The sequence below is a fragment of the Poecilia formosa genome, unplaced genomic scaffold (assembly GCF_000485575.1).
Source record: "Poecilia formosa unplaced genomic scaffold, Poecilia_formosa-5.1.2 Scaffold1122, whole genome shotgun sequence".
Lineage (NCBI taxonomy): Eukaryota > Metazoa > Chordata > Actinopteri > Cyprinodontiformes > Poeciliidae > Poecilia > Poecilia formosa.
The window spans coordinates 99,601-127,535 of NW_006801061.1; the positions used below are offsets into that span (position 1 = coordinate 99,601).

Genomic DNA, 27,935 nt, shown 5'->3' on the forward strand with positions numbered 1-27,935 from the left:
CACTCCTACACTTGGTGACTATTAAGACTTAAACCATATGTGGACAGGAAGTCCACATGGTCTTGCTCACAAGTTCCAGGCTAGCTTCCAGTTTAGAGCACAATTTCATAAATATTGTCTTGTTGATATCTTGTATCCACGTCAACCAGAGCCCGATAATCCAGAAGCTCAACGTGCAACAGAAAGTGTAAATAGACCTGGACACGGCCTGTGAAATATAGAAATGGAAATTGAAACACTGATTTAGAAAAGCGGTGTGTGGATTTGCATTTATTGATGCTCTGAAGCAGCTAATTGAAACTCAAGTGAAATTAGCTTCAGAAGGTAACTTATTGTTGAAAGAAAGCCTAAAAAGTCCTTCTTTTTTTTTACAGTTTGCCACAAGCTTTTTATTTTAGATTTTCTGTGAAAAATGTAAAATATTTATCCTTTGTTTTCCATTTCAAAGCCATTTGTGTCGGTACATCCCATAAAGTCTTAAGAAGATACATTGAATTTTGTGGTTTTAACCTTACAAAATACTCTTAAAATGTGTTCAACTCAATATTTATTTGTACCGTCTGTTCTTGGAAGTTTTTCTGCAGAGCAGGCGTTTGGGGTTTTTCTGGGTCTATTTTTATGTCCGTTTGCATTGGACGGCACTATTTGACGGCGTCGATGGCCAGTTTCATGATTGAATATGGGCTCCAAGTGCAGCGAAAATGCTGATATTGTTTGTTTTGAGGAAAGATTCTCTCAAATGAGAATTACCGAAGATTTCAACTACATTGATGATATCATTTGGCTTCATATGAATTTTTTTTTTTGTGCTGACAGATATAGTTGCTTTGGCTCCATCAAAATTCAGACTTCTCATTAACTCTGACATTCTTGTTCTGCTGGAGCATGCTTGTGATGCCTTTATTTAAATGCCTGGTGTTGTTGTTGACTTGCGTCATGCTCCGTTTGGAGCCAAAGAGCCGCCTGCTGCCGGCTGCTTTTCTCCACTTCAAAGATTGTTTATCGCCGGAATTCACAAGCTCCTCTTAATTCAGCATCCGTTCGGCCAAACAAACGTAGTCATAACAGATCAATACAGTCAGAAAAGGAGGCAGAGGTCAAGAGCGAGGATGCGCGCGGATGTCGAGAAGAAAGAGCAGGAGAAAGCGCTTGGGTTTCTGTGACAAGGGGTCGGTCTTTCTGCATATTTTGCCCTCTACTGCTTGGCATTTATCATCACTAATTGGCCATCCTAAACAGAGAACGTGTTTTCTCCTCAACGATTTTCCATCACACCTCCTGAATTATGCTGCACAGCAGTTTGTGTAATATTTGACAGAATGACGTTTTTTTTTTTTTAAACAATACAACAACTAGACATTCGCACGCAGAACAGGGGGTCGTAACATGTACAAGGAAGACCTCGTCTCATCCTCCAGAGGTAAAGGTGAACTCTGTTTAACTGTGAATCTCAGGGCCTCTAAGTAGGACATNGTTAGCTGCAAGCCAACAGCATAAATCAACGATGTAAGCTTTGTTTGTCCTTTGAAATTACTCAAATAAATTAACTGCAGGGGTTTTATTGTGTGCCATAGAGATGCAAGAAATGTATTGAGTTTTTTTTTTTTCTAAAAGTAGCAAGAGGATAACATGGACTGAACACAATAGGGAGAGTGTAATGTGTCAACAAAGTGCAGCTGTCTGCTATTTTTAACAGACAGTTAATTCATGCACTCCAGCACCAATATATATATGCTGGACAAAATGACTCACTGAACTCGCAACGCTTTGTATTAACCTGGACTTTCCGTTTTGATTTTCAGTGTCACAAAACGTAAATGTAAAGTTAACCCTCTCCCCAGTTCAGTCCCCACATTGTGTTGTTAGACAGCCTGCTGTTCAAATGCCACACAGTTCAGTTTGTCCTCAGCACCTGTTGTGATACTGACCTTGAACGCAGCAGTCCCAAGAGGTTTCCCCACCAAAGTTCACGTTTGGACAGATGGATGAAAACTCGAGTTAAAACGTGAAGAGAAAGAAATGTGAACGTTGTGTGGTGGTCGTCCACAGAGCGCAGGGTGGACAGTGGGTCCCTCTGACCCCCTGAGAGGGAGCTGCCGCTGGTTAAAGGTGACATGATGTATTTATACTTTGACCATTGACAGCAGGGGCGGGACAGGACTTCTAAATCAGTGTAATAGACTATAGGCCATGTGATAATACAAGACGGTTTGTCAGCTGAGCAACAGATACTCAGCACTTCTCCATTTCTTGTATGTATACAAAATGAGAGACTTATGTAGAAGGTCACCAAAATCATCTGGAGCATAACTGAAGCAGAGCACACTGTCAAGACCGTCTATAGTTATTGCATTAAATGAAAATATATGTTTTTTTCCCCCCCTCATTTCCCTCACTGCCAAATCTGCTTTAGGAAGGTTTAATGCTGCTGCAACTTTGAGTTTCAGTCTCGATATGCATGTCTCAGATTCTGAAAGAAACTGTGAGCATGTTAACCAGCAGGCAGTGCCGACTAGTGACAGAACGTCAAAATGCAACCCAGCGGCGTTTGGGTTGCAAAAGTTTTCATTTTTTCCTCCATAAACTTTAACATATTTTATTAGGATTTTCTGTGACCGATCAGCAGGCAGACATGTACACTAAAGCATTGTGTAGATTTGTATTCGGTGTATTTTTGTTCTGTACCCTACTGACCCAGACTTGAAGACAGTTTAGGCTCAGGAGTTAAACTGAATAGAGTGTGACACCATGACTTTCCTATATTTTATTTTTAGATGTATCAGTATTTTTTTAAAAAATCTTACCAAAGTCAAATCTTATTTCCAATGTTAAGCCTTGTAGATATCTCATATGATTACTGATTTTATAAAAGGCTCTTATTAATTTGGGACCTTCTTGGTTTCAATTCACTGTATATTTACAGTTCTATTGGGGGAACTAACATTAAAACTTATGACTCCTAACTTTTAAAAAACTTTACAGAAAACCCTTAAGCCACAGGTGTCCAGGAAGTGCTGGCTGCTTTTATTTCAACTTGTTAAATATCGATCCATTTTGGCTGAAAACTTGAACAGTGGAAGTCTTCCACTGATACCCTGATTACATTTTTCTCCCTTTTGAAAGAACAAACTGTCAAACATGGATGCAAAGTTGTTCACTGACGACGTCCTGTGCAGGAGTTGCCTCGACTCTTAGACAAACAACATTTCAGTGATTGAAGTGGGATTGGTCCACCCGTGTGGCTCATTGCGACATAACTGCAGGATTCTTCTTGGTGGTGCGTTTGCATTGAGTCTGAAATATTTACGGAGCTGCTTGCAAAGGAAATGCGAGCTCTACTCCTCAATCGTGTCCTTTTTACTCGTCTCCTGCCCTTCAAAGATGGGATACTGGCTTTCCACTTCTGCCCAGGTCAGGGTGCCGTTGGCCAAATCGCGAACAATAACCGGCAACTTGTCAACCTGAAGAGGAATGGGGGGGGAAATGTATCAATAGATAAAGCTATGATGATTTTGTTGGATATGTATATATGACAAAGATAATTTGAGCAATTGCAAAAAAGTTTTCAAATGAACTAATTTAAAATGGGGAGGTGGAACTATATAAATCCACATGACCTAACTAACCACCCCTAACTGTTTATCCATTGGTGCTTTAGCTTTAAGAACCAATTGAAGCTGAAGTTGACAGAAAAGAAAAACGGGAACGGTTGCTGTACCTCAGCCCTGATCTGCCTCATTGAATCACGGTCCCTCAGTGTGGCCGTGTGAGGCGTCTTGTTCACCGTGTCAAAGTCAATGGTGATGCCGAATGCCACGCCGATCTCGTCTGTCCTAGCATAGCGCCTCCCAATGGATCCGGAGGAGTCATCCACCTTGTGCGACACGCCGTTTTTGGTCATGGCCTCGGCTAATGTGGGGGAACATGGGAATGGTGGGTAAATGTGCTGAAATACATCAGTTCTTTAAGGGTGAAAATGAAAAATATTAGGAAGGCACTTACATAGCTCCTTCACGAAAGGCATGAACTCTTGGTTTTGGCTCAGAGGTAAGACAGAACATTTGTACGGAGCTACAGTCGCAGGGAAGCTAAAGTACTGTAAAAAGAAACGTGATAGACACAAAGAACAGAAAAGGCTCTGACTTTAAAGAGCACATGGCAAAATACTTTTTAAATGTAAATATAGGTTTAAAAAAATAAACACAATATTAGCCATGGAAAAATCCATGGTTGAAGAAAGTATTTAACTGCTTCGAGTCCAAAAACTCACTTAAATGCTGTTTTAGCAAACCATTCCATAAACTCCACTGCAAACCATAGTGAAATGCATGAAACAAGAATAATAAAAGCTAACCAACTAGATTGTTGCAGTAGTTTGACAGCAGTATTTAAAACTACTGCAGAAATTAAAGTGTTATACAATTCACCCAATCTGGTAACTTGACTAAACCTACCGTTCTCTGCTCATCGCCTTCTCTGATGTGGAATGTGTGTTCAAAGATGGTGTACATGATTCTACCGATGCCAAAGGAGGGCTCAATGACACTGGGAACAACTTCCTCCACTGCAGTTAAAGGGAAACGCAAGCTATAACGTTTTGATGGCGGGTAAATAATCCTGTTTATTCCTCAAAAGTCAATCTCACCATGCAAGGTCTTCTGGAATCTCTTCACTCCGACCATGTCCTTTGTGAGTGTAAAGGTCTTCCCTTCAGTCTCGATTGTGAACTCTCTGTAGAGCAGAAATAAATCATTGAAACTATGTGAAAACTATCAGTCCTGTAAACCTAAGAAATTCACTAACCCGTTATCATTCAGCAGCTGTTCCTGCTCTGCAATGAAGCATTCGTCACACACCGCCAGGTATTCCATTGCCAACTTGGCATCCTTTTTATAAGCCTTCCCAATAGCTCCTTTGTTGGGCTCAAACTGGACGACATTAACGGTTTTGTGCAGAGAGGTTAAAGGGAAATAGATCGTTGTGGCAAGGAAAAACACCAACACTTCTCCAGACTTTGATGCCAAGTAGTTTAAAGGATATAGGCTCTTTCAGAGGTTTCTCGGCAACCAGAGGGACCTTTGTGGCTCTTGCATGACACTTCAGATCGTAACAAGACCGGTCAGCGCAGCCCACGATCTCAATCCAACCCTACAAAAACCCCCCTGAAATTTTAAGCAGCAGAACTAGACAAAAATGCATTAGTCTGAAGTTTGCACTGTATTGGAACTTACATAGGAGGTCTTGGTTTCAGCATCCCAGCAGTCACAGGCGTAGTGAGCCATCTCGTTGTCCATGTGCTGTCGGAAACGCAGCTTATCTTTGGCAACACCGACTTTCGTAAGGTAGAGGTAGATCCTCCCAATGAAATATCCCAGGACAGAGTTATTAATCACTCCCTGAAGAAAACGATAAAAATAAATAAATCAGTTTCCCATTTTAGATTCCAAGCAATACCACGGTTCTACAACTGGGTGAGAATCACAGATACTTACTTGTTCCACAGCGTCTCCCAGCCTCATGATATGGGCTGACTGGCCACTTGTCTGGGCTTTGGATGAGTACAACATGATGTCCAGGTCTGCCACGCTGGAGAATTTAGGATGGACCTTCTCATTTGGGTCCACGAAGTGCTCGATCTCAGCCATGGTGAACTCCCTGCACAGACAGGGCGGCAGGCACAATCCAGTTTATTCTCGCCATCCAAATGCACAACCAACAGGGTTACAGGACATTTCCATGTTAAAATGTCATAGAGATCCAGACTTAGGCCTAAGATGGATAGATAAATGCAACTTTTAAATAAGAGTGCATTAAAAATTGCCTGGAAATTAAGATGTTTACTTTTGTTGTCTTCTTTCATCATTATCCAGACCTGCAAAGATGCTTAAATCCAATTCCAGACTTGATGTTTTTCCCCCCATCCTACAACCCCAAAGAGGAATTCTGAGGATTGCTCACCTAACCCGAATGAGTCCAGAGCGAGGAGAGATTTCGTTCCTGAAGGAGTTTCCGATCTGAGCAGCGGCAAAGGGAAGTTTCCCCTGGTTGAACTCTAGGAGGCGCTTGAAGTTGAGGAAGATTCCCTGAGCAGTTTCAGGCCTCAGATAGCTGGAAATGTACGTCATATTCAGAGATTTTACAAAAAAACCCAAAAAACATTACAAACTGTCCCCACAGTTTAAATGCTTTAACACACCCCGGCATATTCCCTCCTGGTCCGATGGATGTCTGAAACATCAGGTTGAAGGAGATTGGAGCGGTGAGCTCATTTCCTGTGGTGGGAGACTTGACGTTGTATTTCACAAAAAGGTCCGTCAGCTCTTGTTGGGAGTAGTTGTCCAACTAAAAATGGTTTTAAAAACATTAATGATCTGGTCAGAAATCATTTGCTCACCGAGAAAATTATATATTTTGTGGATGGAGCTGACCTGAGTGATGACACTGTCCATCTCTGCCTTTTTCTCAGCTGCACATTTCTTATCAGACATGAGCTTCTGGAGATGAGCTGCAGGTGAACAAATATAAAGCAGTAAAGTTATGATTAAAGACAACTGTTAGTGACCGGTTTAAAAAAAATATGTTAAGCGCAGTCAGTAAACCATTAAAAGAAGAATCTATTAGTTTTAATTCCTAATGACTCAAGAGCTCAGTGTTAAAAAACTCATCTCTTAACTTTATGTATTGTTTTTTTTACCTTTCAGAAGGTGGTCAGCCCTGAAGCATTCACCATTTTTGACATCTTTCACCATGTAGTCTGCAAACTTTTCCACATGTCCAGAAGTCCTGGAACAAAAACACAGTAAGAATGAGCCTCACGGAGCAAATTCAAACCAAAGTCGAGTGTATCTGCAACCGGGCTATGGAGCGCTGCTGTAGCTGCAGGTTCCATGCATAAAATCGCAGAAGTCCGTATGCGCCCGTCAATAAAAACCTACAGCTCGGCACTTTGGAGCCGACTCCAGGAACCACAAGGCGCCTTCAGCAGAGGCAATGATTGGATACAAATCAATAAAATTTTTTGACTTTAGTCAAAGAAAAAAAATATATATATGTTGATGTTATCTATTTTTCAGTAGATAACATCAAGGAATACGAGACGAAACGTTCGAATTTAAGATGATACGTCTGCACTTCAATTGAGCTTAGTAAGAGACATAAATCAGACAGATGTGCAGAAGTAATCGAAAACATTTCTGTTGCATGAACAAGGCCTCCAGCGCTGCAACAGTGCACCTACTTGAGCACAGGCTCAGGAGTCAGCATGGTGCAATCGATCTCCAGGATCTGCTCCTCCTGGATGAAGTGCTGCCTCCACACCTGCAGGATGTTGTTCTTCAGGGCACAGCCAACAGGGCCAAAGTCATACAGGCCGCTCACACCTGACGAACAACGGTTACCAATCAGAAACACGCATACAATCTTTTTCTGACCAGCCATTTCACCGAATTCTTTAACATTTTCTAATTAGAAAATTTAACAGATTTCCAGACAAATTTTCCCCGCTATTTTTAGTTTCTTTACCTTCACTTAAAAATACAAACATCACTAAGAATTTCTGCAGACTAGCTTAGATTGAAAAACCAGCAAAAGCCAGACACTAACTGAAGGAGAAAAGGTATCGAAAGGAAGGACAGCATCAGTTAAAAGAAAGATCTCAAGAAAAAGAACGAAATGCATGCAAATATCATTTAAGCGTTTTCATCCCAATAAATTACAATTCTTATAATAATGATTAAAAAAAAAAATCTCACAATTGCCCACTCTACTAGTAGCTATGTAACACGTTACCTCCATAGATGGCAAAGGCCTGATCATAGAAGAACCGCCTCTTCAGGGTGTCCTCCATCTTGGTTCTGTCAACAATATCATCTTTGGGTTGCAGCGACAGCTCCTGTGAACGTTACACCACCTTTTAATGCCAGAGTGTTACACACGTACAAATGCTAGGATGCAAGCCAGACTGCTTAACAAAACAAAATGGATCAAAACAGTTTGTATGTGAACCTAAAGTAGAATCAGTGTAAGATCAGATCAAGCAGCATGTTGCAGAAATCAGACGGTTGTTTAATAACTACTGTTTGGATCGTAGGTGTTTCTATAAGAAATGTCTCTGGACTGTCATTTGTGGTGAACTGGCGATAATTTCACATTTGAGCAAAGTGGAGATGATCATCCTGGTTTACTGAACGCACACTCAAAAGCCCAAAACTATTCATACTGTGCAACAGATTGCACGAGATTTGAAGGTGAGTCTGTGAACATGGAGTAATTCTGTTGAGTGCATTCGCATCAAAATCAGATGACGATCACAAGTGATTTACCTTGGCCTCTAAAGTCCTCTTCCTTGCTTTCAATTCTGCCACGGCTTTGGTCACATCCACATCAGGAGCTCCTTCCTGTTTCATTTTGCGCACCAGGTCCCCCTGAGGAAAAGAATCAGAGCAAACCCCTGAGACAGCTACAGACGCCACTGGGCTCCAGTTTGGGCCTGTTTTACAAAGCTAAAGGCCGATTATAGATGTGGAGTTGTGGCACCAACAGATCAGCCTCCTTTCTGCACCCCACCCTTCAGCTGGCTACTGTCTGCAGCTGCAGAAGCGGCTCAACGTGGCAGACAACACATGATTGTCAGCTAGCAGCAGCTAGCTTCGGTAGCTGCTTATGCACTGACAGCTTGTATCAGGCGGTATATACACAAGTGTTTTATTATTAAAACTGAACCGTATGGGGCCGTTCTGTTAACTAATAATGAATAAAAGCAAATAGATCAGCTGTACCTGTTCTTTGACTGCCTGCCTCAAAGGGGCGAGAATCTCCTCAAAGTTGCCGTCCCCCATGGTTTGTCCTTCCTTGAGCTGCAGCCAGAGGCTTCTCTGCTTCTTATTACACAGGGAGACAGACGCTGAAAACGGCCTTCTTCCGGGCGGATGGCGGAGCGACAGCCGGACGAAGCGGGCCGTGAATAGCGGACGGAGGGAGGGAATCTCAGTGGTGGTCCTCAGCAGAGCTGATGCAGCGCTGCGGAGAAGAAGCATGGACCGGTGAACTGCAACCACAAGAGAATGATGAAATCTCTGGAAACAAGTAAACACCGCCTACAGCACGGGCTCGGCACTTTCGCTACAAATCACACCCAATAATAAGGAATCTATGCGCAGATTCGTTAAAAACTTCAATACTTTTTATTTTATTTAATTTATTTCTACTAAAATTACGGGGGGGGAAAACCAAGTAAAAATTATTCGGGGTTCAAGTCCAAAACAGGTTGAGGAGAATATATTCGTTCAAGATTGCTTAAAAGTAACATTACACAACAATATCAAAAAATATTTTGTAACAGGTGGCACCACCAGGTGTCGCACCCTCCACAGCCTGAGCTTCTATAAAAGGGAAGCTGGAAGGCCAAGTGTCAATTTCCTGTGTGTGTGACCAGGTGTGTGTTGGGCCCACGGGTTCCACTGTTTGCTGGCTGTTGTAGGTTTGGAGGAAAACTGTAATAGATCTGTTTGAATATCCCGAGCCAGAGCCGCACAGCATTTTGGGAGATGAAGGCAGAGGAAATGCTTTAGCAGCTCAACCTCTCACAGCAAGCTAAGCAAGGTGAGCGGCATCAACTTAACTCACTCCCTCTTCAACCAACAACCTGATGAAACTTCTGCAGGTTCAGGTTTGGCTACCGTGCCTCATAACTGTTTAAAAATAAACAATGGCATGGAGTGAAAACTGGATTAAACAAGAAAGCTAATTTAATCTATTTAAAACAAAATAACAGCTAATTATCAATATTGCCAATTATCGATATTGACTGATATCAACTGATCGATAATGCCCAGATTAAACATTCTGTCCATCTTTGGGAGACGTTAACAAAGGTCCTTCAGAAGATCTGATAAAGTATACCAGATGACTTTAAAAGGCTTCAGGGACCTGTGGCTGTTTAGATGCCAAATTTTAATGATCAAGAGACAGCTGAACACTCTTCTATTGTACAATCGGTGCCAACGTACTGCCTTTTTTTATAAGATTTTTTTTGGCACTGCACTGTCACCAGACAGGAAATGGACATAGAAAGATGGGGGGGAAGACATGCAAGCATGAATCAAACCCAGGACTACTCCCCAATTATACTTTTTATCATATGTTTGTCTTTTACTAAGCTTTATGGATAGTTTTTTTTTTCTACGAAAATTATGTTTGCGATATAGTCAGATGTTTGTTTTGATTTCCAGGTTATTTAGAAAACATGTTCTTGTGTAGAATATGCAGTATTTGCTTTCAGTCACTAGAGGGCACTGAAAACAAGCTCTACTCAGGCTCATAGAAGTCTTTCCTTTCAGCGCTGCTGCAGACTTTTGAGGTGAAAGTTGAACTCCTACATTGTAGTTTCTGGTGAAGTTTGGAGTTAAGTGATGTAGAAATACTGAAAATAACTGGATCAAAATTACATATTTAATTGGTTTGAATCCCACACTCAAACTTGAAATGTACAATGCCTTCAAAGTACTGTGTTCTCAAGCCACCTAATAAGTTGACTCCATCTGTTTGTAATTTGATCTTTTCTGATTTTTATACTTTTAAAAACCACTGTTATGTTCTGCTTGTGTCAGTCTGTCACATCAAATCACTGTAAAACACACATTTACAGCTTATTGTTGTAACAAACAACATGAAGAAAAGTTCTAAATACATGAAATCTTATTCAAGGAGTTGTCATTTATCATTTCCAGTACAAGTAATATGACTGAAAATTATTTTTAAATGTAAACAGAACCTCTACGTTATTGTTCTTTTCTTACTACTTACAATAAAATATATGAATACCATCAGCGGTGAAACTGCGGTGCGTCATGGGTGTTTCGCTGATTATAAAATCTCAAACATTTCATTCCTTGTTTTTAATGTATCCACAACCTGCATCATGCAGTGCGGTTTTGTATGTCATCAGATTTCAATTATCTGTCCAGTCTGGGCAGACTCAGTAACCTGAGATGGACTGAACGTGATTGTGCAAAGTAGCTGTGAGAGCTGCGCCGTGGTGTCAGTTGTACACATACGCCGTTGTGGGCCACCAGGACACAGCCACTGACCCACATTGAGAGCAACATGTCTGCAATTAGATTACACACTAATTATGAGCAGCATCAGCAGATGACAGCCCGCACCTACCACTGCTTCCCTTCTGTCCGTACGCCATCATCAGACACTCATTTCCCAGGTGGGGTCCTTTGGGGCGACGTGTTCCTAGGCTCCATTAAAGGGAACAGCTGATGTGACTAGGGAAGGCCAGTGAATGCGTCACCACTGGCAGTGGACCAGAAAACCACTTTATCTCCCCTGCTGTTATTCTACAGTCCATTGAGACTGAAGCTGAACGAGTTCTGCTTGTTTCATAGGGGATTAACAGGGTGAAGGTCTTAACATTGATTAACACTGATGTTGTACACTAATTTAGAAATGATTTCTGTTTGAAGACGTGCTAAGAGGGTCTCTAATTTGAAACGGTATCGAAGCAAAAGACCAACGTCTAAAGAAATGCCAGCGATCAAAATATATGACTGCACACACAAATCAAAAATCAAGTCTATCATTCAGAATAAAACCGTATTTAAAATCTTATTTGAGGTCCAAGATAATGTGAGAAAAATATTAGCCTTTTAACAGATTTCTTATATTCCTGCTATTTTCTTACGCTTGACTGTTTCAGATCGTAACGTAAAATCGAGGATGAGCACAGTATTTATGAAATGCAGTTTTCAAATATAGAATTTCGTTTACTGTTAAAGCAAGCTTTCCAACCTAATCTGACTCTGATGTGAAAAAGTAATTGCTCCCTCATCGTGATAACTGGATGGGCCGCGCTTGGGGGTGAGAACTTGCTTCCTCTAACCGTAAATAAACTTTTCATGCTGTGGGGACATTTTTGCCTCTCTCTTCTTTGCAGAAACGTTTTAATTCAGCCACATAAGAGCAATTCATTGTTCCACTAACACAAGCAATTTACCATGTTTGACTGAGGTATAGTGTTTTGCAAAACTTCTGTTTTTTTTAAGCCATACGTAACAAGACACACCTTTCTTTAGATGACGTTTTATTTCTTAAGACCGTGGGTGATTACTTTTTTCACAAGGCTTGGTCGGTCCGGATAGCTCAGTTAAACAAATTTACACCGTCCGCATCTGATTTAGCTTTGGTTAGTGTTCTTTTTGTTTGTTTTTCTGGGGTTGAAATAATTTTTAATTACATTGGTTCAGTAGTTATTTACCATCTTAAACAACTTCACGGTTTTATCAATATTTTTTTTTTTTTTTGCCCGTCAGATGCTTCAGATGGTTGTATAAGTGCATTTTTCAAATATTTTGCTTAAAATTCATTTGTGCTCATTTACAGAGCAGTTGAAGGAGAAAAAATATTTGGAGATTGTCCTGTTTGGTTATGCACTGTAATGTGAAATCCTTCAGGCACTATGGCTAAACATCTGCAGTTTCAAGACTTTTTCAGACTCCAACAGGTTTCCTTCCTGCATGCGCTTCTCCACTAATTGTGCCCATCAAATCTGACCACCCTGTAACTGCTGAAGAAACTTATTTGCTGATTTTATTTAAACTGCAAACAGAACTTATACCTTACTTCCACTGTTCCAGAAAGACTAGTTTTGTTGGGTAATTATAATTCCTGTATCAGTAATTAGGTGAACTCTGAAGGCAGCTGATTATAATAGATTCTGCTTATGCAGAGTAAAAGGCGGTAAATGCAAATGCACGCCACACTTCAGCTTTACATTTGTAAAAAATAAATAAATAAATAAAAATTCATGAAAACCAAGTAAAAATTTCCCGTCTTCAGAATAATACACTACTTTGTGTTAGTCTTTCACTTGCAGAAAAACTCCAGTAAACATTGAAGCTTCATGTTGTGGCTTGAAATGTTTGAAAAACTTCAGTGGTTATGGATACTTTTGAAGGGCACCGGAAGTATCTAAACATAATCTTTAAATATAAATGAATTAAAGTATTTATCATCTCTTTTTTTTTTTTAGCAAAAAAAATCACATTAAAAAAAGAGGGAGTCGGACAAACAGGCTGATATTCAGCAGCATGCACTTTAGTGTATCATAGCCACGCTGGAGGCGCGTTGTTGTGGAGCGCAAGCTTGTGGCAGGCAGGAGGACGGTCGCCATCTCTGGGTAAACACTGTAACCATATTACGCAGTTGATATTGTAGTGTGTGGACTGAAGCCGGAGCGCACAGTAGCAGCAGCAGCTACAGCCGCGGCAGAAGGCGGGGGCTATGCTGCCCGCAGCAGCAGCGACCACAGAGGACACATACGGCGGCTTCAGAGCAGGACTGACGCTTTTGTTTGTCTCTTGCACGTCGGAGCTGTCACTTCACGTCTGAAAGGGATCCTCGGTGCGCTTTCATCTCCCTGAGCTGTTTTTTTTTCTTTCTTTCTTTCTTTCTTTCTTTCTTTCTTTCTTTCTTTCTTTCTTTCTTTCTTTCTTTCTCCCCCTCCAATGTTTTTGAGCGGATGGGACTTGCACGGTTCCAGTGAAATGGGATTTTAATGGTGCACGTAGCAGCAGCCTGTGCACAGCCGGGGGACCGTAGCTGTAGCAGCGCGCCGGGTGATGATCGCCGAAGAATAAAGCGGTGCAGCCAAAGGTGCGCAACATCTCGTTTCCATGGACAACACGTCCATAATAACACAGGTTGCAAATCCGAAAGAGGAGGAGAGCATCTCATCGAGTCAAGATAAAGGTAAGCCCGCGCAAAAATGTCCATTGACACAATCTGTTCGCTGTTTTTTTTGTTTTTTTTCGTTTTTGTTTTTTTGTTTGTTTGTTTTTATGGCGTTTGGTTATTTATTTCTGGATTCGGCTGTTAGCGCGGCGACAATCTGTCCAGATCAGTAGCCCTCTGTAGCAAAGAGGAATCTCTGGACCGCAATAGCAAAACAGTATCGACGTAAAAATCCTCCATTGTTTGGGTGAAGCAGGGAAACGTTACCCACAAAAACCTGCCTGCTTTACTCCCCCCCCCAATTCGGCTGGGAGTATGCTGTAACTTTGTTAGGGGCTTTATTTCGTTGCCACCACGCACACGTTTAATTTAGCTCAATTAAATCATGTGTATGTTTTTCCCTCAAGTGTGAGGGTTTACTACAGGGGGGCGGGTACAACATTACCTTCTCCTTTACACTGCTCACAAATACATGCCAGCATCAACAGGAGTACAGATCTGCCACTACTACTGGGGAAACTAACGCAATGAATTGATCGAAATTCACGGGAACATATTGTGCTAAGCTACCCCTGTAACCAGGGGCGCCCCCAGAAACTTTTCTAAGGGGTGGCCAGATGGTGACCGCTGATAATCTTGAGGCAGCGTTGCAAAAGCCACAGCAGATGTTACTTATTTATTTTATTTTATTTTTTTTTTAAATAAACCGTAGCTAAATGTGTGCAAACAGGCAAGAGTGGCAAACCTTTAAAAACCTAAACAGATATTACAGTAAATTCATTAAACATAAATAAGATAAATTGTGCAGCAAGCTGAAATACATGAGGGACACCAATATAGAAATAAACGAATAAGGCAGTGCATGTTCAAATATTTACCACCTGCTGCTGCTGCTGCAAAAAAGAGAACATAAGCATCATCAGTTCTCTTATAAAATATTCCATGAGGAAAAGTCTCTGTATAAACGTCAACCTCCACCTGCATAATAAACAACAGCTGAGCAGCTTCTGTGCAGATCACAGAAGCCGAGAGACAGCACAGTCTTTTCTTCTTTTTCTTCTTCTTCTTCTTCTGTGTGCAACAATTGTAAAGAGACTGATGGCGGATCCTCATCATTAGTCAGGGGGTTTCATCAACATTTGAAGTGCATTTATTAGCCAACGGTCATAGCAAAACAGTTTTAGAGTAACACAGGTTTACTTAGTGGCTGACACTAACTAGCACCCATCCCAGCGAGCCACTGAGTGCTGGGAGGCCAGAGGGACCACAGTGTCCTCACTGCTACACTCACTGCTCTCCTTGGAGAAAAAGGTCACCTTTTGGTATCATCCACACTCTGAGCAGCTCTGACATGCAGCATTCTGAATCACTGTAAGCCCCCCTAATTAAGACAGCATCTCCTTCATGGCTCGTAAAGATAAACCAATCAGAATTTTGTGGCCAATTTGAGATAACGGTTTACGCAGCATTTGTCCTGCGGAGGACAATCTTTGGAGTATTCTGTTTTAGACAAAAAAATAAAAATAAAGTAAAAATATAATACGAGAAGATTTAAGAGCACACACAGACACACCACATGCATTTATGTATCTACGTACACACACCACTTACTTCACTGAATGAAACACCGATCTCACAGAGAAGGATGTCGTAACACTTTTATGTCTGCTAATTATATTAGCATATTATATTTAAGATAATTTAAGATTAGAATATGACATCACACCAATAAAAAAAAAACTTTTTTTTAAATGGAGAAATGCATGCTTAGTGAAAAAGTTATTTTCAAAAGCACTTTTGATTTGATAAATTGGGCTCTTCGGATCACGTATCCCAATTTGCTGAGATGTGCTTGTATGTAACAGATGGAAGATATAAAAAAACAAAAAACAAAGCCTTGCTCTCTCTCACTGTCTTCCAGCATGAATGACATGTAACGGTATGCTGTAGAAAATACAGTTTCTCTTTAAAATATATGTATATTTGTGCTTATAATGGTTTCATTATGAAAAAAACGTTGCTGGTTTTAAAAACAGCTAATTTGATGTGTTTTTTTGTTGTTGTTTTTACTAACAATGTTCTCACTAAAAAGTGTTGCTCTTTACCTGGTAATGCTGAGATAAAATGTGTTCGCTGACTGGAAAAATGAGGATTTTGGCTCTATTGACCAGTTGGTCAAATGAAAAACACTTTTTATTCCAATCAAAAGCCATGTTCATGGATTTTGTTTTTTACTTCAGTAAATACATTTTAAACTAAATCTAATTAGGCAAAGTGTTTTTGTGTGTGTAATCTTTATTCTATTCACAAAATGTTTGTTTATTTAGAACTCCAAAAGTCTTTTATTTGCTTGCTACCCCATTGTTTTCAATTTTCTTCTCCAAGGAGCTCAGTGTAATGTAATCCCACCTAAAAACAATCGCCAACAGAGAATGGAGAAGTTTGTGCTATTAAAATGTGTTTTTTTTCCTCCCCTTTTTTAGCTTATTTTAATCTCTAATTCAGAATTCCCCACACTGTGTTCAGAGCGTTTGCTCGCCTTGAACAGTGAGTCCCAGATGACGTGTGAAATCTGATAATTAATCTGGAGGGATCAAATCCGGGTTCGGCCGCTGACCAGAGATGACTTAAAACACTGACACACACTGTGCCTACTCGATCATTTTTGACTGCTATTTCAGATACGCAGTAATGACTTAATTCATGATCACTTTCAGTCACGTCGCTGTGCAGAACAAAATGAAAGCCAGTTACAAAGATGTGTTTAAAGTTGAGTAATACTCACACCATTAGCAAAAAAAAAAATACAGTAAAGCAAAGAGAAAGCTAAAAAAGAAGAAAACAATACCCTCCAATTTAAAATAAAAAATAACAAAAATGCATTAAAATCATGACAGATCTGAGTCATTTTGACAAAAAATTAAGTAAACACTGGTTACTTAATTACTTACTTAGAGGTTAATATTTGAAAGGAAACTGTTGGCGTATGGCATTAAAGCACACCCCAACCTTAAGCTAAGTTCAACTCGAAACACGCATCTTTGTTTTTATATCAACTTTAAGACACTGTTGACTCATATAATTCCTAAGGCCTTTAGTCAGTACAGTCATACCTCATTTTAACACACACTACCTAATACTTAAGCCTATAATTAAGGTGTCCAGTGAGCAGTGGTGTTATGTAATAACTGGTTGCGTTATGGTACCAAGTAATTATACCAAAACATTCAGGTACGGGCCTTTTAATTTGGCTTGTGCATCCCGAATGAACATGACTTTTTTTATTTAAAAAAGAAAAAAACATAATACATACCTTGTGGCCTAGCAATGATGTCATTGCCCAATGTGCATCCTTAGCGTGCGTGCTCTCCACTTTAATACTTTGTTTATTTGCGTATTGGTTCGGTAGCATTACAGTGCCAAGTACATTTGGTGAAAACAAATGTTTTCATTCACCAAATGAATGTTTTCATGTGTTTTGGTGAATGAAAACGCTTCACAAACTAATGCCGTATTTATGAAGAAATAAAAACAAACTTAAACTTTGATTTGGAAAATTTCAATCATTCTGCAATTGTTTTGGAAGTTGGTCCCCTTCAAGGTTTGCCCACTTGTAAGTATGAAATGCATAGTAGTCCAACACTGGATATGTAGTACAAGGAGTCATTCTGTAAACTCATTTGAAACATCTGTACTCACTATGATAACCGCTTATTTAAAGTAATTTTACTATATTCAGCACATCATTCTATCTAAATAAATGTGGTTTCATGACTTGGATAATCAGTATCTGTCAAAAGGAGTTTGTTCAGCTATTTTAGGATGAGCAGATGTGTTAATCTCTCATCTATTACCAGAGCAAACTGACTCAAATAGGGATCAAATATGAATAAATGCAAAAGGTTCGCCATGCTAGGTTTTCAGTGAAATCTAGCAATGTACATTTACGTTATAAGCGACGCTTGAGCGTTTTTATGTCTATTTGTTTCTCACGAGTCATGAAAGTACCAAACTGCAATAGTTTTAACTGACTAAATGAAGGTAGGAAATTGGGGTACAAATTGGCAAAGGGGGCAAACTGACCCATATCCAAAATATTTACAATGTCCCTCTGGCATCCTGTCAGCCTCTGGTCCCCACAACTAGCTGAAAACAAACACACCCTCAGTCAATCGGTAAAACCAAGGGGGGGTTTGACCGGGGGGCTTCAGGGATGGAGTGCCTGCCCTTCACTTCCCAGCTCTGCCAAAGCTGACGGCAAACAGCACTCGTTCTGCAGGTTTTCTCTTTGACCTGCCTGCAGCGAGGCCGCAAATGAATACACGCTTTCACACGTTGAATATTTCAGAGCACTGTCCGGCTGTTTTTGCTCGGCTAATTTTGTGCTGCTCGTTGGAAGAAGTCATGCCATATAAGACCTATGTTTGAGTTTCTTCTAAACGTTTTACTAGGTGCAGATTCAACTTGTCTGCTAAACAGATTTAATCACAAGTGCTTGTATGGCGCTTGTGGCGGGGCAGTACTTTCCATTTATGCATCTCTTCATATTGTTCGAATCTACAATGGGACACATTAGATTTTTACTTGAGTCTAAAATAGCTTACTTAGTCATAATTTAGCAAACACTCTCCTCAGAGTGCTCACATTTCAAACATAGATTTCCGTGAATCTATGTTCACTGAATTAGGTAGCCACAGTTTTCATAGTATGATGCAATGAGATGTAATTGCTGGACTAACAAAAAGGGGAGGGGGAGTCATGAGGCGCCTGGCCTCACTCTCACTTAGTAATTCACTCAGGCTTTTCTTAATCTAACAGTCAAAGCAGGTGTCAATGGACAAGCTATTTACCTTAATCAGATTAGACTAAATCTGACTTTAGCTCTTTACGTTTTAAGGTGTGATATATGTCAGGCAGGCCACACAGCAATTTTGAAAGCAGACTAATGGAGCCATTGCACATTGATCTATTTATTGATCGTCTTTTTGAATTTTCCTTAATATTTGTTGCTTATCTGAGAAGAAGAGAAGATTAAGTCTAATGCGGAGTCTCATGAACAGAAAGCTTCTGTCACGCTGTTGTGGCTATTTATTTGTGAGTTTACTGAGGAGTCCCTAAAAAAATACTACTTCAAGAAACAGCATCCTGGAAATAAAAGCAAAAGTAAATGACTTTCTGAATGGGAATAGTGTAACTTCTCCTAAATTGAGGTTACCTGGAGCTGCACCAACTACAGATACAGGGTAATATTTTAAATACCAAACATAATTAAAAGGTTAAAAGACATATATTGTTTCTTCTCACTGTTTGACATAAAACTGAAGTAAACGTTTTCTTTTTTACTATGCTTTGAAACAATTTGGGAAAACCCGGATCATTCCATGGCTTTCCATGTCTTCGTTACCTTAATTCACAAAATTGTAATTCAATGGAAGCATGCCGGTGGATAGATTTTAAGGCAAAACATCAAACATAAGCCTTCCTTGTGTGAAAATGGAATACTGAAAGACATCATCAATTAGGAAAAAAACAAATCAATCATTAAATGAAGAAGAAATATTTGTGGTAGCCCTGACTAAACTACAACAGGAAGTGTTTAGCCCGATTTAATTACATACAGTGATATTTAAAGCACTGCATCTTTCTGTGCAGTGCATGTAAACATCTAGTTTCAACCGAATGCTCAAGAAAGCTCCTTCTTATTTGCTTCACGTGAGCGAGAAACATGTATGTAACCGGAGAAGACGCGCACACACACGCACGCACGCACACACACGGAGGAGCAGCAGATGCTGGGATTTCTGCACGCCAATAGCATGTTAAACAATATCACTCCCTCTGACTGTTGGTTAGAAATTATTTGCATTCCCTGGAGAAACGAGGAAAGAAAAACACTGAAGCTGTAATTATATATTAATCTTGAAAAAGCCTCTGATTTCATGCGCAATTGGTTTTTGAGGTTATTCCTGGAACCCGATGCTGCACATTACTAAAGTGTTTATGATGAGGGGACCACACCTGCAGAAGAGTGAGCAGCTCTGGTAAGTGGGGGAGAGCTACTGTGAGTTTTGGCTGTCTCTGAGTCTCTGGCACAACTTGGCAGTCTCCTGTGCACAGCACTCCGCTGCCACGGCCAGCCTCAAAGTGTTGGGGAGCTTGTGCTCGGTTAGAGGCTTCTCCGTCCTCTGGGAATCGCGTTGGACTGCGGTGTGCATACAGTAAAGTCAATATTCAGTGCAGCGTTTTGACTGAGAGGATGAGGAGGAGGAGGAGGAGGAAAAAAAAAAAGTTGAACTCGGAGCCCTGAGGTTCAGGTCCTTATTACCAATTTATAAACACCTTTCATCCAGAGCAGCTCAGAAAAACTGATTATATTTACCTCTGGGGAAAAGTTTTAGAGAAGACATTTCCTGAGACATCTTTATTTCTCTAGTCCAGTTCCAATTTGGGCAGCTCATTGGGAAGGTTAAATGTGAAGTGGGAGATAAAGGATTGATGGTTTTCAAAATTCGTGGAAATCTGTAAAAAGAAAAGAAAAAACAGTAAACTGTGTTGTGTGTGGGATGCTTGTAAATAACATCTAGTGTAACCAGTTGCACTCAGTGATAACTTCTTGCAGAGCACCACTCAATTAATCTGAAAATGGAAATCAAGCCATGGCTATCCAAATAACCTGACTTTACAGGCAAACAGAGTATTAGTCGGTGAAGTAGCTGAGAAGCCAACAGTAACTCTAGAGGAGCTGGAAAGATACATAACTCGGGTGTGAGAATCTCTTGACATTTGTCATCCACTCAACAAGTCTGATCGCTATGGACACAGAAGGAAGTTACTTTCAAAAGAGAGTTGTGTTGTACAACGTTGCATACTTAGTTAAAGGAAATATATTGTTATTACTATTATTACGATTATTATTATTATACCCCAGGCATAAGGACTTTCTGCTTTACCTTCTTTATCTTGTTTTTGTACGGGCTCTCCATGACGGCAACCAGTAGCACACTTACTGTGTGTACTTACTTTTTTTTTTTTTGGCTCATGCACTTTAACGCTGCTTCTGTGGAATCTTTGTAGTTAAAGCCCATTGTGTGGAAACACATTTGGGAGTGGAGGATTTCCTGTCAGGCCGTGGGGTCCCAGAAACCACACATAAAAATACTCGTAAAAAGCGCGCGCGGGGTCTGTGTGACCCCACCAGTGTGACCCCATCTCTTACGACTGTGGGAGAGTTAAAGACTAAAGCAAATATGGTTTGACCAATTTTCCTGCACAATTTTTTTTTTTTTTTTTGTGGTCTATCCCATAAAATCCCAATAAAATGCATTGAAATATTTGTAGGACACTTGAACATGTCAGTTTTCTCTTTTGGGTCTATTTAGTGTAACTTTTTGAGTGTGCCTAATATTTAGATTTTTTTTAAAGCACAATTACAAGTTAAGCTGTAGTTTATCTAATGTGTTTTCATTCTTCCTGGAAACTGATAAGTATATAAAAAGACAAGGAAGTTATAATTACTTGTGTTAGGACAGAATGCAATCGAAATACTTAAGATAAATGATTACATCTGCTCACAATAAATACTCAGGATAGCAGTTAATATGAGGCATCCTTTATAACTATCACTTGTCAGACTTAGCAAAGAAGCAGCTACTCTCCGACTCATCCTGTGAAAATCCACTGGGGAAAACAGTGTGGGCCGTATCTTTCCTCACTCCTACACTTGGTGACTATTAAGACTTAAACCATATGTGGACAGGAAGTCCACATGGTCTTGCTCACAAGTTCCAGGCTAGCTTCCAGTTTAGAGCACAATTTCATAAATATTGTCTTGTTGATATCTTGTATCCACGTCAACCAGAGCCCGATAATCCAGAAGCTCAACGTGCAACAGAAAGTGTAAATAGACCTGGACACGGCCTGTGAAATATAGAAATGGAAATTGAAACACTGATTTAGAAAAGCGGTGTGTGCATTTGCATTTATTGATGCTCTGAAGCAGCTAATTGAAACTCAGTGAAATTAGCTTCAGAAGGTAACTTATTGTTGAAAGAAAGCCTAAAAAGTCCTTCTTTTTTTTTACAGTTTGCCACAAGCTTTTTATTTTAGATTTTCTGTGAAAAATGTAAAATATTTATCCTTTGTTTTCCATTTCAAAGCCATTTGTGTCGGTACATCCCATAAAGTCTTAAGAAGATACATTGAATTTTGTGGTTTTAACCTTACAAAATACTCTTAAAATGTGTTCAACTCAATATTTATTTGTACCGTCTGTTCTTGGAAGTTTTTCTGCAGAGCAGGCGTTTGGGGTTTTTCTGGGTCTATTTTTATGTCCGTTTGCATTGGACGGCACTATTTGACGGCGTCGATGGCCAGTTTCATGATTGAATATGGGCTCCAAGTGCAGCGAAAATGCTGATATTGTTTGTTTTGAGGAAAGATTCTCTCAAATGAGAATTACCGAAGATTTCAACTACATTGATGATATCATTTGGCTTCATATGAATTTTTTTTTTTGTGCTGACAGATATAGTTGCTTTGGCTCCATCAAAATTCAGACTTCTCATTAACTCTGACATTCTTGTTCTGCTGGAGCATGCTTGTGATGCCTTTATTTAAATGCCTGGTGTTGTTGTTGACTTGCGTCATGCTCCGTTTGGAGCCAAAGAGCCGCCTGCTGCCGGCTGCTTTTCTCCACTTCAAAGATTGTTTATCGCCGGAATTCACAAGCTCCTCTTAATTCAGCATCCGTTCGGCCAAACAAACGTAGTCATAACAGATCAATACAGTCAGAAAAGGAGGCAGAGGTCAAGAGCGAGGATGCGCGCGGATGTCGAGAAGAAAGAGCAGGAGAAAGCGCTTGGGTTTCTGTGACAAGGGGTCGGTCTTTCTGCATATTTTGCCCTCTACTGCTTGGCATTTATCATCACTAATTGGCCATCCTAAACAGAGAACGTGTTTTCTCCTCAACGATTTTCCATCACACCTCCTGAATTATGCTGCACAGCAGTTTGTGTAATATTTGACAGAATGACGTTTTTTTTTTTTTAAACAATACAACAACTAGACATTCGCACGCAGAACAGGGGATCATAACATGTACAAGGAAGACCTCGTCTCATCCTCCAGAGGTAAAGGTGAACTCTGTTTAACTGTGAATCTCAGGGCCTCTAAGTAGGACATGGCTGTGTGTGAAAATGAAGAGATGAATGCCTTTCAGAAAGAAGAGGCATGGGAAACATGCTCACGCCAACACACACACACACACACAGACACAAATAGATGACCTACTTGTTTACTTCCCTTCCATCCATAACAAGCAGGCATTTAATGTGCAAAAAAAAAAAAGAAAGAAAGAAAGGGATTTACAGCAAGAAATGCAATTTGACGTTTCAGTGCCTACTCAATCATGAGTGGGCTTTACCGAGAACAAAACTGAAAGCTGTTCGGGTTTCAGAAGAGCAAGGCTTAGCAACATTTAATCAGTTCGTAATGACTTGTGCCTGTAGAGGAGCTTCCTAAAGTCGGGGGGGAAAAAGAACGCTGATGACGTCTCGGTGTTATCGGATCGAGCTCGGTCTGGAGATTCAGCATTTTCTCCTCAATTAGATCCTTCTTGTCTTCTAGATCCTTCTTCTCCACAAAGACAGCCATGAATGAAAAGTCAGTCTTCCTCTGAGCAGCAGACGCAGTTGAAACATCAGGACTACCCAGAGCCCTCGTTTAGACCTTCATATGTCCAGCAAGTTTTATCCTTTTACCCAATTTTACTAAGTAATACAAACACCTGAAAACATGTAAAATACTCGCTGTGCAAAAAGATGCAACCTTTTTTTTGGTTTTTGGAGCCTGTCTAATAATTAGTGTGAATTAAATTTCTGTTAAAATAAAATAAAAAAAGTCCTGCCTTCTAAATGAGACATTAGCTTAGAATGAGTACAAGCTCCTGTCTGTCCATTACCAGCTTTCATTACTGATGTTAAAGTTGCACATCACAAAACTCGCTCGAACATGCATGAGGCCCGAGGATGTGGTTTTATTCACCTCTGAGATATTTTTTTTTTTACTTCTGCTTGTTGTTTATCAACATATAGGCAAGGGGGGATTTCCCATCAGTCACTAAGCGTTTGGCTGCTAGAGAACAGCTGTGGAGGTGAATATTAAAAATAGATAAATAACAAGCTTCAGACAGTCTTCTCATGGAGCGCGAGCCGTGATGGGGACGACTGAGACTATTCTGTTGTGTAGCGCTTACAGAATAGTCAGATCTTCCTCATTATTTTTCCCCCCCTCAGCTCTCTCTGAGTTTGTCCCCGCCATTTTTTTTTTTTTTTTGTCGTCATCTTCATCAGCAGACGGAGAGAGAGAGAGAGAGGCAGCAGAACTCATCCTCCAGGAGCTGCAGGCAGGCTGGCTCTGTCACCGTGCTGCTCCTACGCTTCTGTACAGCTGCAGAGGGGCAGACCCACCTACATCTGCTCCGAAGCCCAACCAAATCATTTATACATGGAAGTCACAGCAAACCACCATATTCAAAATGTTTATGGCGTAATGTGACTTGCAAAAGGGAGTGTGGGATGAATATATATATATATATATATATATATACACACACTATATATACATGCATGACTCTTCCTGGGTAAGTTTGGAAGTAAATCCAGAAGGGCAGTCGAGGGTCAGTGAGTTTGACAGAAAAAGGCATGTGGACAGAGTGTACCTCCACACACTGTAATTTCCAGCCTCAGCTGTCTGTGTGGGAAAGTACGGAGGCTTATTGGGAGTTAATTTTATCATACTGAGCTATTATTGCTTTGATGGCCTCATACATAGCCCACTGTGGACTCTGGTGAGAACACAAAGTGTGACACAAACAACTGTCACTCAGTTTTTATTTATTTATTTTTTTTTGCGTTTTTGCGTGTGTCCGCTGCGTTTGTGTGTGTGTGTGTTTAAGTGCATTGTGAAGCAGCTGCTGTTTGGAGTAAATATTGTTTCATAAGCAGAGCAATTATAACTGTCGTCACCCCTCTTGGCGGGAATTTCTCTCTGGTAAAATAAACAAGATTTTTTTTTTTTTTTTAACGAGCAACAGCAGAGCTTGCTTTAATGAGGTTCTTAAGAAGAGCTGTAACAGTTTGTTGAGTATTCAGGCAGAAATGCACATTCTCTTTTTAATTTACATGTAGATTCCTGCCAAGTGTGTGTGTGTGTGTGTGGTGTTTTTTTATTATTATTATTTGACAGGCAAAAGAAGATCCTAGAAACAATTCTGTGACCTTTGCAGATTAATTTTACTTCTTGGATCGATTGTAGAAAAATCTACCGAACTAATTTCAAGAACATTTGGCAAAGAGTTGGAAGATGGCTGGAGCCCAGTCAACACTTATTACCATGTCCAGATGAATGGACACTTGTGAAAGAAATTCCAGTTGAATATAAATTGTAGCAAATCTTAGATAACATCATTTTTGTTCCCATTCAGACCAGCAGATGCGATGGCACTTCCATTCCAACCACACTGTCGCCAATATATTGTGTCAAAATAACAGCAGTGAATGGCAGTAGTTAAAAGTCACACTTTTCTATTCACAATCAGCAAGGTGTTTTCCTGTCTTGTGATCAGTTTAGTTTGGCCAGTGTTTATGTTTAAAGGGGAAAAAAAGAACATGACGTTGGAGTCATTTTTGACTTTCCAATAAGATGGTGTTGTGGTGCAGTGATTTTGTATTTAGACAGACCAGTAATTATCCCAACATTAAGAGACTGACAGTTTCTTTTATCCATTTCACTTTGTGTGATAAATTGACTGAAATGGATGGATTCAGTTTGGATGCTTTGGAACAATACATTTGCTTGGCATATCCAATTTAAGTTGTTTTAGGATTTTTTTTATTGCTTATTGGGCCAAGAACACAAGAAGATAAAGCATATCTTAAAAACAAACTGCAAAGACATCATATTTTAAACTTTTTTTTTTCAAATATATTCAGGCTTGTAGCGTTGCATAAATATATTGATTATTTTGTTCAAAATGGAAAAATACATAAAATGAAAAAGAAAATAAGCACAAGATAACTGAGAATATAGTAAAAGTGCAGTAACATTTTATATTAGTGAGTCACACCGTGCTTGTACAGAGCAGTGGCAGTGATTGGAAACAGCTAAGCGTAAAGGCCAAGACCCACCATGTCCGCTTTGGCGTCCAATCCAACAGGAAATTTGGTTGGATGATGTACACAGCAATTGCAACACATTAAAGTTAATGGGGTTTTGTAGACCGCAAGCGACTCCCTGTGACTGCGTCTCCGATTGTCCGACCAAGACAGACTTTGGGTCTGTTTTGGTCAGAACTCCGCAGCAATTTGACCCTGCATGATCGGAGCATAAAGAATCGAACGCAAACAGTGTACCTTAAGTCTCACTCTGCTCCCCACAGTCACTCAGTGTTTTTATTGTGAAGGTTCAACTGTGCTGAAGTAGTGTGAAAAAACATTATGCTCACAAACAACACTTGTACTGCTGACTCCTCTAGAGCTACCTGTCCTGACTTCATTGTGTGCTTGTCACTCAGCTTGGGATTTTTCTGTTGAAGTCAAGATTGAAGGTAATTATTTAGCAATTTGAGGAATATAAAAGACTGTTTGTGGTGGGTGCAGAGAAATCCTTCCAATTCATCCATTTACTTCACAAACCTCACCCAGATTTCCTTTATAGCAAGCGCTTGGCGGAAAATCGAGGCGCTCACTCTGTCCTTTTCTGTGTTTGCAGTTGTTACACAGCCTTTTAGCGTATTTTCCAGCAAAAAAACGTTGTCAGTTTAAAACCATAGGCATGCACAACACATCTTGTTTCATACATGGTAATACACGTTTATATATATATATTTGCCTTTAAAAAATCAAAACCTTGCTGGATTTTTTGTAAAACAATCGCACTTCATGAAATGTTTAGTGAAGCTGAGAAATTTTTAAGGCAGCATTTTTTCGGGCAGCATTTTTTTTTTTTTGTTAAATCACCACAATATGTATGTTGCAATACAGTGTAACTTCTGCAAATTCTGAAGTATGTACTACTTGTTATCCCTATCCAGTAGATACTGTATCCCTGTCAAGGCTCCATCTGTGGTATTACTCTGCTGACAACTTGCACAGAGGAGTTTCCTCTTTTGGGTAATGGCAGCCAGAGAGGGAAACAACTTCATCTCCTCACACTGTCTGCATTGTCAGCCCAGTACATTAGATAAGGTAAAAGCAAACGGTGAACAACCTGTATATCCGTGTGTGTTTGTAGTGTGTTGGGGTCTGTTGTTGCTGTCGAATAAGTATTTTATCTCGCGCGTCCTTACGTAAGATGTAGACAGCTGGTTCCACTTTCAAAGCAAAGGAGGGAGGCGCCAGATATCCTGTGAAATCGCGCCCACCGCCTTTGGTGATGGCAGAGTTTCATCATGTCGTTTTAAGTTTTGTGGTTGTTGCATTCATAATCTGAAGGTGTTTTTGTGAGTTAAGCGGAGAGACGGCACAGAAATCCCTCTGGCTTGTTTTGTCTCACTGTAAGCAGGACTTTGCTGTGCCATTTAAAACCAGTCTGTTTTCCACTTGAATTATTAAACATGCATGTTCACATAGACAGTTCTCATGTTAACCTTCATACCCCCTCAGGACTTGTAGTCTTTACCCACCTGGATGATCATCTAAAGGCTATTAGAGGATTGCTTAAGGTCTGACATATACGCCAATACATCTAAGTGACGATAAATCTGCCTGCAATAAACACTTTTTGTCATTTTTGTTTGTCAGGGTTTTCTATTTTACAATATCAAAAATTAGACTTTGATTTGTAGTTAGATTTGAACGGTTTGTACCCAAAGTTTAATGATTACATTTTAAATCCAAAGAGCTGAGCTGAATGTTTTCGGGTGAAACACGACGACAGATTAAGAAGAATAGATATTTAATTTAATTTATTTAAAACCTGAAATAAGTTGTTTTAAAAATTGTTGTCAGGTCTCAGATAAGTGCTAGAAAATGATTTTAAAGTAACTAGATTAAAAAAAAAGTAGTTATGATCACTTTTAAGTTTGAAAAAGCTGAAAAGTTTTCAAAAACATTTGTACTGATAACCAGAAGTAAAAGTAAAAGTAAAGTAAAAGCTCCGAACTGCAAAGACTTTGCAAGATTATCGTTTCGCTAAAATAC

The 27,935-nt window shown here is 39.9% G+C and overlaps 2 protein-coding genes across 2 annotated transcripts in view; one reads left to right on the forward strand and one right to left on the reverse strand.

Annotated features, from left to right (window-relative positions):
- Nucleotides 1-3,001: 3,001 nt before the first annotated feature.
- LOC103132553 (glycine--tRNA ligase) lies at nucleotides 3,002-9,085 on the reverse strand. Its single transcript, XM_007544365.2, has 17 exons — nucleotides 8,778-9,085; nucleotides 8,322-8,423; nucleotides 7,789-7,891; nucleotides 7,238-7,379; nucleotides 6,695-6,783; nucleotides 6,429-6,505; nucleotides 6,197-6,342; nucleotides 5,959-6,108; nucleotides 5,493-5,655; nucleotides 5,232-5,396; nucleotides 5,041-5,148; nucleotides 4,804-4,949; nucleotides 4,646-4,731; nucleotides 4,455-4,564; nucleotides 4,003-4,096; nucleotides 3,719-3,909; nucleotides 3,002-3,461 (listed from the first exon to the last, which is right to left on the reverse strand). Exons 1-17 carry the CDS (start codon nucleotides 9,033-9,035, stop codon nucleotides 3,336-3,338), a joined length of 2,256 nt encoding a protein of 751 aa, XP_007544427.1. The 5' UTR covers nucleotides 9,036-9,085; the 3' UTR covers nucleotides 3,002-3,335.
- Nucleotides 9,086-13,136: 4,051 nt separating this feature from the next.
- Nucleotides 13,137-27,935, forward strand: part of ctdspla (CTD (carboxy-terminal domain, RNA polymerase II, polypeptide A) small phosphatase-like a) — a 32,396-nt gene continuing 17,597 nt past the window's right edge. Inside the window, exon 1 of the mRNA XM_007544366.2 lies at nucleotides 13,137-13,755. Within this exon, the coding sequence (XP_007544428.1) occupies nucleotides 13,680-13,755 (76 nt within the window). The 5' untranslated portion in view covers nucleotides 13,137-13,679. The remainder of the gene's footprint in view (nucleotides 13,756-27,935) is intronic.

Bases quoted from the DNA above. Each gene is read 5' to 3' on its own strand.
- LOC103132553 (XM_007544365.2), bottom strand. From the start codon at position 9,035: ATGCTTCTTCTCCGCAGCGCTGCATCAGCTCTGCTGAGGACCACCACT. The intron at 6,784-7,237 runs GTAGGTGCACTG...TTTTTGTTCCAG, and splicing joins ACTCCTGAGCCTGTGCTCAA to GACTTCTGGACATGTGGAAA. The intron at 3,910-4,002 runs GTAAGTGCCTTC...CCCCCACATTAG, and splicing joins GCCTTTCGTGAAGGAGCTAT to CCGAGGCCATGACCAAAAAC.